General features: G+C 37.0%; 1 protein-coding gene across 1 annotated transcript; it reads right to left on the reverse strand.

Moving 5' to 3' along the window:
• Positions 1-545: 545 nt before the first annotated feature.
• LOC149838113 (potassium channel KOR2-like) lies at positions 546-8793 on the reverse strand. The gene is made up of 13 exons (XM_090008189.1): positions 8621-8793; positions 8207-8431; positions 6825-6888; positions 4856-5195; positions 3501-3796; positions 3212-3292; positions 2964-3062; positions 2584-2805; positions 2287-2475; positions 1997-2072; positions 1566-1860; positions 940-1015; positions 546-677 (listed from the first exon to the last, which is right to left on the reverse strand). Exons 1-13 carry the CDS (start codon positions 8791-8793, stop codon positions 546-548), a joined length of 2268 nt encoding a protein of 755 aa, XP_089864315.1.
• Between the last annotated feature and the right edge of the window lie 7251 nt (positions 8794-16044).

Below are 16044 nucleotides of genomic sequence, written 5' to 3' on the forward strand. Positions count from 1 at the left end.
AAACATTCTTCCATGGAGGGTAGAGGAATGTTTCTTACCAAGAGAAAATTTATTTTTACACTCCTCACCACCCATCTCACCACCACCCTCCTCCTCCTCCCTCTCATTTTGTCACATTTTTTCACTCTTTTTTGTCATGCTACACAAACAAGCGAAAAACTTATTTTTTTGAAAAACTTCTCATATCAAAATCTCTCGTAAGCAAAACTTTCTTTTTCTATGAGATTTTTTTTCTCTTTCAAACGTGCCCTTAGCTTTAGCGTCGTGGGAAAGAACCCTGATCATTTAAACTTTTGAATGTCAAATGGTAAAGGTTCAAGAGTCGAATCTACCATATGAGTGAAACCCTTGTGGGCAAATCAATTGCGTGAATTTTGTGAATTTTATTAGTGTTTTAATGTGGACTGAAATCCATAAAATATGTTTCCACCGAACACGTGCATTGAATGAACATTTCACACATATGTACAAGAGAGAGATGATTACTGAGGGAATCTTTTATGCAGTGCCCCTGCTGCGCTGACAGCCACCCATCTCAACATTTCTCAAGATGCAGACCACACCCATCTCAAGAAACACCAAGATGGATGGCTGGCAGTGGATGCAGCGCCGCTGCATATAATGTGAACACTACTATTATTGTGGTGGGAGATGGTGAACTCAGTCAATCTAGCTCCACATGTGACATGTGCCTCCAGCTCATGCTACTTTCCTTTACACGAACAACTATCCAAAGCCATCAAAGAGCGTGCTCCTTTATTCCTGCAACGTTCAAAAATATCATACATTAGCATTAGAAGTTTTTTACCTTAGAATATGAATAAATATTACAGATGTTCTCTAAAAAAAAGAATAAATATTAAATGATAGCCACAACTTTTAACAAAAATATTTCACCTTTATAATTGTTTGAAGCCTTTGATTCGTGATGAGTTCTTCCTTAGCACGTTCCAAAATATTGATCAACGGTTTGCTTCCACAAATTCGTCCTTCATCAAGAGGAGTTCTACCCCACCTAACAATACGGATCTAATATATTGTCAGCACATGCTTAATAGCGGAAGATCTTATCAAGCTAAATTGAACGAATAGGTGTCTGTTGTAACTAGGTATTATACATAAAGGTTGCTACTGAAATTATTAATTCAAGTAATTCAAGGAGCTCAAAGATCAAATCTCCAGATTCCTCCAATCAAGTCGATATGATACTTTTTTTTAGAGAGAGAAAGTCGAAATGATACTTCAGATATATAGTTATCTTACGTGCAGTAGAGGCATACTAAAACACTCAAGCCTTTGGTGTATTAATCTTCTAATGAAACTGGACACCAATCTACTTAATGAAGTGAAATCCGTTCAACATTGAAAGACCAACTTGTTTGATTTGATTAATTTCTTGGTTCAAACATTAGAATGTCTGGTCCAAGTTGGTGTAGATCATCGTGGTCAGTATCATTCTGAATTAGCCGATTCATATCGTATATGCCCAAAATCAATTCGCACTGAGTTGATTCGGCTTATTTTTTACTATTTTTTATATACGTTAAACGCATTGTTGTGAATACCTGTCCTTAGAGAGTACATTTGCTCCATGCTTTATCAATATATTCACCACTATGTGCAGCCCTTCGGCAGCTGCAACATGCAGAGGTGTCCGTTGGTCATAATTCTTTGAGTTCGGATCAATTCCACCGGCCAGCAGTCGTCGCAAAAGATCAACATTGCTCTCTGTTACAACTTTGCACAGATAGCTTCCGGCATCCTCTAAATTTAGAGAAGCTCCATTCTTGACAAGAATTGCAGCAACTGGATCATGACCAGCCTTGACAGCCTCTAGCAGAGGTGAATTTCCAAAATTGTCTGTACTGTCCACATGGTAGGACACGGTTATCAATAATGAAAAATTACAATCAACGACTGTCAACATCCGTGCGGAACCAAAACAGTAAATGCAAGCAAAAATGGACAGAACAAAACGTTTGCCTTAATCACTTGCCTATACAATTGACCTCTGCTCCTCTTTGTATCAGGAAAACTACAATATCTTCATATCCTTTTGATGCAGCTAGATGCTGTAAAAGATATCGTGTAATAAGTGAACTAAAACATTAGCATCGGAAGACGTACGTAACAAAAGAAAAAATTCATAAACAAAAATAGTAATTCATTAATATGTTGGATATTATGTGAAAAGAATCATTTTGAATGAGAAGTTTATGTCAGCATTGTGAAGGAAAGCAAAAGAAATAGGTGGTAAGCTGCCAATGTGGGGAAAAGAAGACAAACCAATGCCGTTCTCCCATCGTAGTCCATCTTACATGGATCTGCTCCAGCACTAATCAAGCCTTTCAAGCTGAATACATCCCCATGATATGCAGCACTGTTGACTCCTGAAGACAATTCTGCTTCTTGTTTCAGAATAAGATATGAAATATCTGATTCAAGTTGCTTAATTCTTAGTTCAGTATCCTTTCCCTACAAGAAAAGAATATATCATATCTCATGATTATTATTCCTAGAATTTCTGAAGTCTAGAAATTGCATGCTACAATATAGTATCATCAACAAAATCAATCTTGTTACCTTCAGGAGATTATTTAGAATCTGACGACTATCGCTGAAATAAAGTTGCAGAATACTATTTAAAGCTTGCTTTTCAATTCGCAAAAGCCTACACAATTCACAAACACGAACAGTGTATGGTTGTGGAATATTGCAAAGAATCGCAACTTCACCACATATACTATATGGTTCAAGTAATGCAATGACTTCCTCGGATCCATCCTCAACAGGTGCTACCTCTTCCTGAAATAAAAAGAATAGAGACGCAAACTTTTAAGTCAACTCGAAGCGCGCATGCGAGGAACTATTTGTGCATATATAAAAATAAACAAATTTGTGAATTACTATTTTTAGCATTTTAGAAGATGGCTAATATATTAAAAGAGGCAACATATGCTTACCAAACTGCCATGACATAAGATATATATTTGATCTACAGCATTTCCTTGCTCAAGTATCACTTCCCCAGGAAGAAATAACTCTTCATTCATCTTTATCACCTGCGGCATGCAAATAATTTTTTATATTTGAGAAATATCAATTAGTCTGGTAGGATTTGTTTGCAATAAAATTTTGAATTAATAAATCATGATGACCAACTCAAGAAGCACCACAATTGTGAATTTGTATAGGGCTTCATAGAACGTACAATCTGATTTAGAAACTCCTCACTGCATCCTTTAAACAGAGGGACTTGATGAACTGCCTCGCTGTATAAAGATTGAGAAATCTGTATATAAAACAAAAAGTGGGGAAACATATCAACCAACATTCTTATGTTACATTAAATGTTAATATTATGCCAAAACATTTGAACAGGAGTATGTGTATGATATAGTATTAAAAAATCTAAATCTAGTTACAAAAAATGACTAAGATTATGAAGAATTATATACAGGCGAGGAAAGGGGCTCAGGAGTACTACTGCAATGCTATACCTTAGACCGAATGGCAACTGGGATGTCTTCAAGAACACTAGCTTTAGTATAGCTGCTTTCATATTGTAACTGTAAGTGACTTTTGATCTGTGACCTGATATCTTTTCCCAACTTATTCCTATTCATGTATTTTATGAGATCTGTCATTTTGTCTCTATATCTCTCTGTCTTTGAGCCTTTGACAATTAGTGCAGTCATGTTTCCGATCAAATATGCACCCAGTATCATGTCAAATGATGCATAAAACATAATAAAAACCATCTCCCTCGTATTCGCAGCATGAATATCGCCGTAACCTGCATTAGTTTATGAATAATTAGAATGGAAACAAACCGATCGTTTAACAATACAGAATAGAAAAGTATCACTAGATGAGTACATTGTATGTAATAAGCTCGGCATGCATCAAATGACCCCCAAAAGGATTGTCAATAGATTGGATTTTATCCTCAAAGTTTTCTGCTGCTGGCACGACGACCGTAGGTATGGCAGGCTGAGCCAGCACGATCAGGTCTTAGTGTCGGGTGCAGTTTCTTCATGTTATAAATAAAAAAACATATTGGATTTTATCTGATATCTGACGATTCCGATTAGTTGATTTGGTAAGCTAATACCATATCCAATTATAAGGGGATATGGTTTTGATTTTTTGCTACCAAACCCCATGATTTGAATCTGTTTACATGTGAAAAAGCAGATTTGGATGGGCTTTTCACTGTCCTAATCCCAATCCAAATCCGAATACCGACTTCAGATTAGTCAGATATGGTATTTGACCACATCTTCACCCGAATTCCAACCGTTTACATCCTTAACCAAATCCTAGCCAAGGAAGCTGGAGCATGTGGGAGTGAAGTGTGTTTCCTTCAAGTCAGAATTGTATGACACCTTGATTGAGGCAAGGTCAGAATCATTCATTCTTGGTCAGTAATTTTGTTTCTCCCAATTAATTAATTAATTTGTATGGTATTGGGGTGTTTGCATCACGGGACAAAAGCCGCGCGGACAGGGCGGGTGACGTTTGTCCCAGACTCACCAGTACGACTGGCGAGTCCTACGCAGGTGCTTTACAAAGTGTCGCACAGGACGTGCTTTGTTCTGTCTTGCACGTAGCGTGTGCCGCGAGTATCAAATGCCAGACAGCATCTGGACGGGATCGGTCTGTTCTCGCATGGGTGTGTCTTGCGTATCAAACACGCACAGGACGTGCTTTGTTCTGTCTTGCACGTAGCGTGTGCCGCGAGTATCAAATGCCAGACAGCATCTGGACGGGATCGGTCTGTTCTCGCATGGGTGTGTCTTGCGTATCAAACACGCTAAGAACGTTTTTGTGAGAAGTCGATGGGTCAACATACCTACGGTTGCCATGGTAACAATGGCAAAGTAGAGAGATGTTATGTAGCGTGTCCACAGATCGATGTCCCTGAAGTTGATGTATCTGTAGTCCCCAAGTGTGAGGCTACCAATCCATGTGTACCCTTCTTTTGCGGGTGGCAGAGTGGTCGCAAGGTAGTAGAAGATACAAGCTGCAGTGTGAGTGCAATATAATTCCACCATGATGAGCTTCACAATTCTCGTGAACAAGTAATTGATGCGAATGTCCTTTTCCATCTTCTGGAAGAACTCTGCGACTTTCCTTGCACGATACAGCCTCAGCAAGATAAGGCCCCTGATAACTTCACTTCTTCCTGTGACCTGTGGTAGCAAATTAAGGACAACATGAGAACAACTTATCTTTGACAAAATAAACAGATACAGGCAGATTTTTTTTTTTTGGTTGGATAATTCAAGGAAAAACAAGGGTAAGTCACCTATTGAAAACTAATTTCTTGATAATGAAGCAGTTTCCTTGTAAAACAGAATCCTCTGAAAAGAGAAAGCAACTTGTCATTATAAATAGTGAAAGACCCCTTATTTCACAGAGTGAAAAGTTAAGAGAGAGATAGTGGGTCGTGGATGTAGGTCGTTTAAGACAGAACCACGTTAAAATTTGTGTCCCGTGTGTGACTGCATGCGTGAGTTCTCTTGCATTCAGCAGATTGACCTCTTTGACGTGATCAACATCAACATCCTCGGTCGATCTCGTTTAACATGCACGAGTTGCCTCTACTAGATGAGTGACAGAGATATGTCTATGGATGAGGGCATGGGCCTGTTTGGGAAGTGGATATTGAAAGGAAACAGGGTCTGGAGTCCTTCCCCCCGTATACAATAGCCTCAACGCCTTAGGGCTTTAGCATTTTACACAGTATTAACATGATTTTCTTGTTTTTATTGTGTTTTGTGCATCTGTTTGTGCTTATGCTGTTGTCTGGATTTTTGTTTAATGTGAAAAACGTCATGCTTGCTCCCTGTTCCTGTTTCGATCGACTGTTAATCATGAATTTCATACTGCTGTATATACTGATTTATGTCAGTGAAACAGTGAATATGATACAACACTATTCATTTCCACCCCAAATCATTTCCCCCAAATCATTTCCTGTAAATTTCCAAACATAGCCCAACTTCTATCCAGCATCCCCTCCCGTCTACCACTGATAACCCGGCTCAAGGGATGCTAGGCAGCTACACTAATCTAAGTTTTGTTGAAGTATGGAGTCTGAAACCATGCTCCATTTTACTCTTTTAAGTGGTCTATATGTCACTCAGTTGAACCACTGCAACGCTCTTGTATGCAGGATGAAAGCAGGTTGGATATTCAACTCTGCGTCCAAGTCTTTTATAGTGGACGGGAATACAGATCCCGATCCAAGACAGATTTAGAATTTGTCTTTGATGTTTTTTTTTTTATTGAAAGGCAAGCAGGGGTTAGGCAGACCTCTACCAGTTATACAACTATACACCATTGGGTTTTGAACCTCCAACGTCCCGACACAAGGTGACCTGCACTAGCTGATCCTACCAGACAAGTGGAGCCCCCGTTGGTAATTTGTGTTGGATGTTGGCAATACCAAAATCATGATCTTTACAGACTCAAGGGGTTTGGCGTATTGGGATGGGGCCTAGGCAGTTTAGGTTCAAATCCCATGGGTATCACCCCCCAGCCTAAGCCGAAGCTTTGCGACTCCTAGGGCCGACGGGTAAGCCCTCGGAATTTGAGGCTGACAGGACAGTAACCACGGCAGACTGTGGCAGCGCGGCTAGCAGAATCCTACCAGACTAGGAACCAAAACTTCAATTAGCTAGGATCTAAATTAATCAGTAGACCTTGGTCCAACCAACTTGGTTAATTTGGCCTTTGCTTATGTACGGTATTCCAGCATCAGCCGATTGATTTAAAAATGAGAAAAAAAAGGTTATCCGGCAGGCAGGCACTCACACCTTGTAGATGATATCCCAAGGGAAGCAAGCGAGAACGTCCAAAGCCAAATCAGCCTTCGCGTATCTACAAACACACATCAAGAGGAAAGCCTGTCAACATATGTGTGTGTTTGTGTGTGTGTGGATAATGCTAATGCCATTTATTTTATAAATTTATAACCTGGAGAAACCACACCCAACACGCAGACCTGGCCGCGCTGGCTCAGCCTGCCATACCTACGGTCTGGTGCAGGCAGCCTAATGTACAAACACTTTTCTTTTTCTTTTTGTTGTTTTTCCATGAACCCCTCCATAGATGCAATCTACATATTTTGCTTAGTGGAAATCAGTACTTAGAGCATCCGATCATGACACCTACACGTTGTTTTGGAAGGCTTTAAAAATCAATAGCCTACAATATATTATATTTTCATGATACTTTAAATTGTATAGATAAAAAACACGATCTGAATGCCGATTCCTAGCATTTGGACCATGCTGAATCCATCTATGAGGTTCGATTGGATCAGAACAGCTAGGACCTATGTGCTCTAGAGGCATTTTTTTCATGTAACTGTTTGCAGCAAATATTTATCATATGTACATAAATTGAACCGTGTGAACCAGAGATATGTGAACTTTTGTGTGGACAGAGGCATTTCTAGTGTATTTCTGCAAATCCAACCTTGTAGATGTGTTGGTTCAATTACAAATATGTGAACTTTTGTATGGACAGCATTTTTATCATTTTTCACAAATCCAACTGTTTAGACGTATCCAACACAGTTTGTTTGGTAAGAATTAATACTTTAATCTTTTTTTTTTTGACAAAAATATGATTTTTTGAGGCTTGAATAAAAAATTATGAACTATTGATATTTTCAAACATTTAAATCAGACTAAAAATAAGGAAAAAGGAAACCGTCTGAAAATCTTGGTGCAAAGTTCATGAACACATTTGAGAGAGAGATAGTGGGTCGTGAAAAACATCTTTTTTTTTTTTGACAAAAATATGATTTTTTGAGTCTTGAATAAAAAATTATGAACTATTGATTTTCAAACATTTAAAACAATACTCACATGTCATAATCAGATGATCCAAAAGTTGATTCCTTTCAACCCAAACATGTAGATCACATTTACACAATCAGACTAAAAAGAAGGAAAAAGCTGAAAATCTTGGTGCAAAGTTCATGAACACATTTGAATTACTCTCTCTCAGGAACATATTTAAAAAGAAAATTTTGAAAAAGCAAAGCTTTTACTAGGTGGGAGTAGGCGCGCCGGGAGCTCCCTATCATTATATATATATATATATATATATATATATATATATATATATATATATATATAGCCTTCGTGATGTGCATGCATGACAGAACTCTGTTTAATTTTCTACTCACTGCAGCACAATCCTCTTCCTTTTATACACCATCTTGTAGGTGTGATGGTCTCTGTACGCCACAAAGAAACGCAAGACCACATCAGCTACGAATATCAACTGCACGCTAACGTCGGGTGTCATAAGAGAGTCCGGCAGCCCCATGAAAAACCCAAACTCTAGTGGCGTGAAGAAGGTTGAGTACATGGACCACAAGACCATGAAATTCCCCCAAAACTTGTAAAACCTGCAAGTAAAGAGCATCCACCATCATGAAATTACTTCTCCAATCAAAAAGGTTGATTTTTAAAAAAAAAATTGCAGATGAATGACTACTAGCCCAGTCTTGAACACTAAACATGCAGTACGTACTAACCAAACAATGGAACGTATGTGAATCAAGTAAATGGATCGCTGTGAGCTTAATAGTTAGTACCTTCCATTGGGGTGTATAACCCATCCCCCATAACAATTCTTTGGAAGCCTGAAACTGCTCTCCCACTTGTTCCTTCCTATCCTCAACTCCTCAGAGAACAAGGCTAACCTGCTTCTCACCGAACCATGTATTGTGTCTTCCACCTCGAACTCTTCCTGAATCTCTGGTGCCATCTATCTCTCTCTCTCTACAATTATAGGGACTAATAACTAATGTTGCAAGGAAGCAAAAGACATCAGCTTGTTCTGCAGTTGGTGGCCACTGCCATGTGAAATTTGGGCCGTTGTTGTCTTGAAAAGGATGGATTGTTTCTCTTAAAAAGGGACGTGTTGATCCCCGCATGACCTTTGAAAACAATATTAATGGACTGACCATCGAGCCACAGTGGAAGTGGAAGGATCACCAATTACAACACACAATTAAAAATGTTCTCATATATGGTATGGACAACGGACGGTGTGGGGTGTGAATGTAAAGGCCAACAGCATGCGTGTAAAGATGTAGCCGGAGAGTATTATATTGCTGAGTTCTTCGTCATACATGGATCTGATCTGTGGGTTGGGTAATGCAAAATGTTTGGCCTCATCAAAAGGTGTGCTACCCTTTTTGCCCGTATTGAGACCGCTTTTCATCTTATTTTGTGGTTTTCCTGCATCTAGCATCTAGAGTAGAGATGAATGACATGGTCTTGAATCAATGTTGAAGGCTCATCTACTAACCCACAAGCAAGTTCACGCAACAGTAAGAGCGAACGTGAGGTTGTCTGTGGTATGTATGTCCTACTGTCTCAATCTTATAGACATAAAGAAAGCATGGGTTTTTGTGGCACCGGATGCCTAAAGAAAACTTGTTAACTCAATTATTTTGAGAAATCAAGATGGTAGTAGAAATTGTTCCCTCTGTCTAATGTCTCAATATCCAATTTATAGGGCAAAAGCAACTCAGATCGGGTTCCTTACTAGTTTGTTTGTTTTTTTTGACAGAGAAAGCTGGGGTTAGGCAGACCCCTACCAGTTATACCACCATACCATTGGGATTCAAACTTGTAACGTCCCAACACAAGTTGACGTGCACTAACTGTTCCTGCTCCTGCCAGTAGGTGTGGGCATCGGGCTGGCCCAACCCAACCCAGGCCTGTTTAAAGCCCGGTCCGTCGGGCTTTAAGTGCGGCCTAGCATGGATCATTTACTAACGGGCCAGGCTTTGACCCGATTCTTAATGGGCTCACGTTTGAAAAACAACCCATGACTCTGTCCAGGCCAATGGTTAAATGTTAAGCAGGCCCGACCTAGCCCAAACTCAACTAATTAGGTAAGTAATAAATAATTAACAAGTTCTCATGTACCCAACTAATTATCTTTTTAGTTTCCACAAAATTAATACAACTAATTAGGCAAATAATAATAGTTACTAAGTTACTATGCAATTAATTAATTTTAAAATTTTTTATATTATTAAAAATTAATAAATAGCTCAAGCTCACAGCCGACCTGGACCCGACCTATATATGTATATAATGGGCCGGGTTTCGGCCCGGTAGCTAACGAGCTCAGGCTTAAATTAAACCTTGTCTCAAACCCAGCCCATTGCAGGCTGGATTGGCTTGGCCCATCCAACTTCCCGGCCCTTGCATCTACTGACCTCCTGAGGTTCGCTAACAAGAAGTGCCTCAATGGAAGGCGAGTTCAGTACGTGGCCCGGTTCTCGGCAAGGGTTGCTCGTCACAACTTATTTTTTGTTCTTAATTTCCTGGTTAGGTAATCAATAGTGGCGATGATGATCCAAACCCGAGACAACTATATAAGATAATTAATGCTAACCTTTTCAGATACCACTATCGCACTCGACCTCTACTTTTGCAAATTTTATCCACGGTTCACTTTTCAGAATCTGCTTATCAGTTAGGTCCTTCAGCAACCAGTTCAATATATATCCTTGAGAAAAGCAGCTTCTGGTTAGTGTGGCCTGACGCAAAGAGTTTTGGATCAGGTGATATTGAAAATCAACATTGCTATTTTCAAGTGTTTTGCACTGGAAACCAAATCCCTTAATTGTTTGTCTTTTTATTGGAAGATTTGGCATCAAGCTCTAAATCTCACCAGGATGGGCACCTGATCCTGAGAGCAGAACAGGTGATCTGCCAAATTGCTTTAAGAAAAGTGATTTGGCATCCTCACCGTCTACAAATTGCATAAAGACCGTGGGGTCCTCGTGGGATGACGCAATGGATGGTGAAGATGTGAAAGTGATTTGACAGAACAATCTGTTCTCCCTGTTTCTATCTTGACCCGATGGTCCAACCAAGTCTGCGTGCAAGGGGACGTGTATGTATGGATAACGTACATGTATGTAGGATAACTAAAATATGTTTACAAATTAGATTTTCATAGGTTTTTTTTTTCCTTTTTTTTGAAAATTTTAATGTACTGATGTGATCTATACGCTTTATAAAAAAAATCTTTTAAGGATTGAAAATCAATGGCTTAGAATTTTCATAAATGTTCAAGCATAAAAATTAGCATTTCTTGATCTGATTAGGATGATCCAACAATCAATTCTTAGCAAATGGACCACGCTGCATCTACAGAGTTGGTAAACATATTCCAGTTTCCTTATATATATAATGTTTGTTAGGAATCAACTGTTGGATCATCGTAATCAGATAAAAAAAATGTGATTTTTTATGCTTGAATATTTATGAAAGTCCTAAGTTATTGATTTTGAAACCTTAAAAGATCCTTCTTATATATCGTAATTGGATGATCTAACAGTCTATTTTTAGAAAGCCAAGTGTCTAAATCACATTCATACGGTGAAATTTTTGAAAAAAAGTATAAAAGACTGAAAATCTTGGTTCATACCGGTAAACATATTTGGTTGGTAAACTTATTTTCGTTACCCATATACATATTTAAGTTACCCAGTAAACATATTTGGTTGGCAAATCTTGGTTCATATATATATATATATATATATATATATATATATATATATATATATATAGAGAGAGAGAGAGAGAGAGAGAGAGAGAGAGAGAGAGAGAGGATTAATTCTCCAATACTTCCCAATATTATCGTTTCACTTATTTGATCATACCTTTTATAATAAAGACATCTATTATCTAAAAGGAAATATTATCATCTTTTTTTTTCTTCAGGGTTCATATTACACTATAGTTTATCCTCTTCCATGACTGCCAAACTCCCCAGAGATCTCGCAAGCACATTAAGATCCTTTGAAACATGCCTGATAATGCTTCTGTCAAACGAATGAAGTAGTTGAACCAGGTGACATATCTGGTTATTAATCCTGATTCCTGCCCCTGCCTTCTAAGTAGCTGTTAATGGTGGCAACTTGATCCCTCCTTGACGTGTCAATAAGTCTTGATGTATCTGGAATAAAGTTCAGAATTTTCTCCCAACTGCAGTATGCTCTTTCACATAGGTTGGATTAGAGTTATCCGAAAGCACATTTTTCAAAAACTCGCTTAGGAAGGGCAATACTCCTCCCTTTCGAAACTTCATGTGAATATCCATTTCCCCATGCTTCTTCTATGCTTCCCACAGCGCATGGTCTATGTTTTTTCACATTTTTTTTCATGTATTTCTTTGCTCTTCCATTCATTTTTCATGTACTTTCTCTAAATTGGTAACCATCATTGTTAAATTTTAACAAAAATTTAACTTTTTTATTGAAAATTTATGAAATATAAGAATAATCAATTTTATTTTAGTTTTTATATGCTTTTTTTTTTCTATTTTGCTTTCAAATTGATACTTCACTTGCCGCTTTCTATAACTTTTAAAATACCTCGCTTCTCACTGCCTCTTCTTGTATTGTTTTTCGCTTCCGCTTCCTAGTTTGGTAACCTTGGGTTGGATCTTTCAATCATCCAACCTGCTGCTAAGTGTCGACCCTGGGATCTCATTGGCCAACAATGGTATGTGAGGGGTTTGGTGGGTGAGGGATGAATGGTGTGGGAAAGACATTTTTGTAAGTAGTTGTAAAGATAATGGTGGAAAATATGTATTATTAAAAGGGTTGCTTGGTCTCTCTTTAAGGTTATGTGGGGAAGATTGTGTTTGTTTTGGGTGGGAGGTGATTTTATTTGTTCATATATAGGTTCATATTTACTCTATTAGTTTTTGTTCCAGATGTATTTGATCTTGTAATTGTCTGTTGCTTGATTTCTTTTAGTTTTTTCATATGACCGTTGCAAAATTGATCTTTTAGTTGACTGTTGCAAACTAAGAAATCTATTTTTGTATGTGATGCGGCAGTTCTAAGGGCTATTATGAATAACTAAAAAAAATATCATTAACTACTGTTATTAACTACAACCCCTAGGCATACTTAATAATTAGTGGCCATAGTTAATCGTACGAAATTACTCGGGTCAATATCCTCATTAAACTATGGTCGCTTACTTAAAAAACAATACTATTAACTACGGCCATCGATCATACTTAATGCTATTTGGTATGGTATTATCCACTAGTTAGGTCCGTTGGCCTAGTTAAAGATTATTTACTATGGTATTTTAGCATTAATAATAGTACAAAATTTTGTAGTGAGAATCCCGAATCACAAACCCGACTTGCTATCTTTGCCAGTAAATGCTAAAAATGTGAAGATTAATCCAATGGTCCTGCGGTGGAGCTCATTAGCCAGCATAGTGCCATCTCCATATTGCAGGATGATCCACATCGGTGTGTATAGGCCGATACACATTGTATCAACAGAAAATCGATACGATACTGACCTGAATAAGCTATTTTTTAATAAATATAAAAAATAGCTTAAATTTAATTTTTTATATTATTTTAATAACTTTAACACATGTCATGTTTTGATTGACACATAATATTTTTTCATTATTTTTTGACCGATTCAAAATGATTCACTAGAGAATCAGTATCGACCTATTCACCTGAATCATTGGTCCACGTCTTTGCAAATGCACAACACGTGTTCTTTGACAGCCTGAAAGCATATCTTCGTAATCTGATTTTCATTAAAACTTTTCCCATCAAATGTAATCTGATTCTGGATTCCCCAAAGCTTCCAAATAACCACCTGAAAAGCAATCACCCAAGACTGTTGCACTACTTTGCCGGCAAATGCTAAAAAATGTTAAGTTTAATCCAATTGTTAACATTATCATCTTAATTCATATTTGAATTGATAAAGACTTACTATAATCAATCCCTAACTTTTAGTGTCCTAATCTGTCTCCACGTTTCCTATCACTACATATTCAAATCAACATTTCCTAATTTGCCTTTTACATTGATATAATTTCTTAATGAGATATGGTTTCCTAGCCTTGTCTTAAGGTTGACCCTAACTATCCTTAGCCTTCCATTACTTTCATTTTTGTCTTCTAATACCATAGGCTTTATAAGAAACAATTGTTTTTCTTTACACCTATAACCTTTGTAATATTTTTAATCACAGTGCCAAAAACGACCAAGCATAGTTCGATCATGAAATTCTTTTATAAGCCTTTTAAATTTTCTGAATTCAATTTTGCATTCTTTTTGTGCCTGAACCACTAATCATATATAGTTGCAAAGTGTTGGAATTTTATGATCTGGGTGTGCGCAATGAGAGAGTAAAAACACAGAAAAGAAGTGGGAGAGAGGGAGATTCAGGAAACGGCTTGTGCCAAGGGGGATCAAATCTTTTTCAGGATGATCTTTACTATACCAGGGGTTAAATACACCTCCTTTGAGTAGCCTTTTCCTGTTGTCAATGCCCATTTTAATAGTTTTAATTTAATACATTTTGGGTTTTCATGGGTTACTAGCCCATCATTCTTGTGGCTTATTGGATTCTCACATGTGAGACCCTACGGTCATATTTAGATCTGATATCTAAATTCAACATCTCTCACTTGGCCATACGAGACGAACAACCATATTATATCACAACTGGTGTATCATATATTGCATATAACACTTAATGACAAAAAATATGCACACAATTTTTTTGAGTTATATCAATATCTAGGTATGATATTTTTCTCACATATTATGAGTTATTTCTCACATAATCATGTGAACTTTTTCAACATTCAATTTTCAAGTATGATATTTTTACACATGTTATGGGTTAATTATCTACATAGTCATGTAGGTTTTTCATGATTCATTTTCATGTACGAGATTTTTACACATGCTATGGGTTATTTCTCACACAATCATGTGAATCTTTTCATCATTCATATTTAAGTATAAGGTTTTCACACATGCTATGGGTTATTTCTAAAATAGCTATATGCATTATTTTTTACAAAGTCTAATGGTCTTTCCATTATCATATGAACTACGATTTTTTCTACATATGATATGAGTTTAGCCATAATATCATCCTTTCATGCATACATTTCACATAACCATATGAGTTTCTCATTATGTCATAATTTAAATTATAACCCTTAATGTGAATTACGTATTTAAACAAATACATCATATTATTATGGGTCACACTTTCTTAGTTATTAATGGGGTTCATATGGCTCTTTCATGACCATATCTGTAACGGCCTAAACGATTTCAAACAAAAAATACCAGAATTTTTTATAAGGTTGAATCTATTTTTTTCTTTTCTTTTTTTCTAAAATGTAATAACACAATGATCTAATCAACGGACTTGTTCCAACCATACCAAGTACTATACGGCCCGCCTGAGCGTAAGCACAAGCGCAAGCGTATCTTATCCTTCTAGTACCAGATCTAGTACGAAATCATCCATTAACAAATCTGATTGAACCATTACATAAAAGAATTTATTAATATACTAATTAGTTTTTCATCATTGGCTTTACCTTAATCGAATTAAGCTCTAGGGAGTCAGTTTGCCCATGTACCAGTGTTTAATAGCTCCGTAGAACAAGTTTCGAAGTTAAAGCATCTAACTGATAAAATCCTTTTGTTATTATTAGGTGAGTAAACACAACGGAAAAATATTGTTTTTTAAAATCAATTTTATAAACTGGTTTCTTAGTTAAATCTTTGAACACATTACATTAAGAGACTACTACCATCACATATTTGAATAGACATTGGCTATGCACAAAGTAACTGAAATTCAAAATTAAACTAATAATCAAATGTCCAATTAAATAATCCTTTAACAATTCAAAAGTATTAAAAATTCAAATAAAATAAGAAGCTCTTCGGATCATAAAAAACATCAGTGTGCACAACCCTCTCCAGCTTCCTGCACTCGCTCTGGCCTTCACATGTCTCCTAAAAAATATTTTATTTTGAAAAAATGAGAGTTTAAAAAGTCCTAGTAAAATTCACACAGCTAATGTAATGTACAACACATAAAGCTTGCATAGTATATGTATCTCATAATTTTGCATCAACTATCAACAAATCAAATATGAAATAACAATCTTAAATATGCTAACATCA

Source organism: Nuphar pumila, chromosome 5 (assembly GCF_984573655.1).
Source record: "Nuphar pumila chromosome 5, dmNupPumi1.hap1.1, whole genome shotgun sequence".
NCBI lineage: Eukaryota > Viridiplantae > Streptophyta > Magnoliopsida > Nymphaeales > Nymphaeaceae > Nuphar > Nuphar pumila.

Coding starts and splice junctions, on each gene's coding strand:
- LOC149838113 (XM_090008189.1), bottom strand. CDS start 8,793: ATGGCACCAGAGATTCAGGAAGAGTTCGAGGTGGAAGACACAATACAT. Junction 3,797..4,855: donor TGTTACCATGGCAACCGTAG/GTATGTTGACCC, acceptor AAACTAATGCAG/GTTACGGCGATATTCATGCT. Junction 1,861..1,996: donor AGCAGAGGTCAATTGTATAG/GCAAGTGATTAA, acceptor TGGACAGTACAG/ACAATTTTGGAAATTCACCT.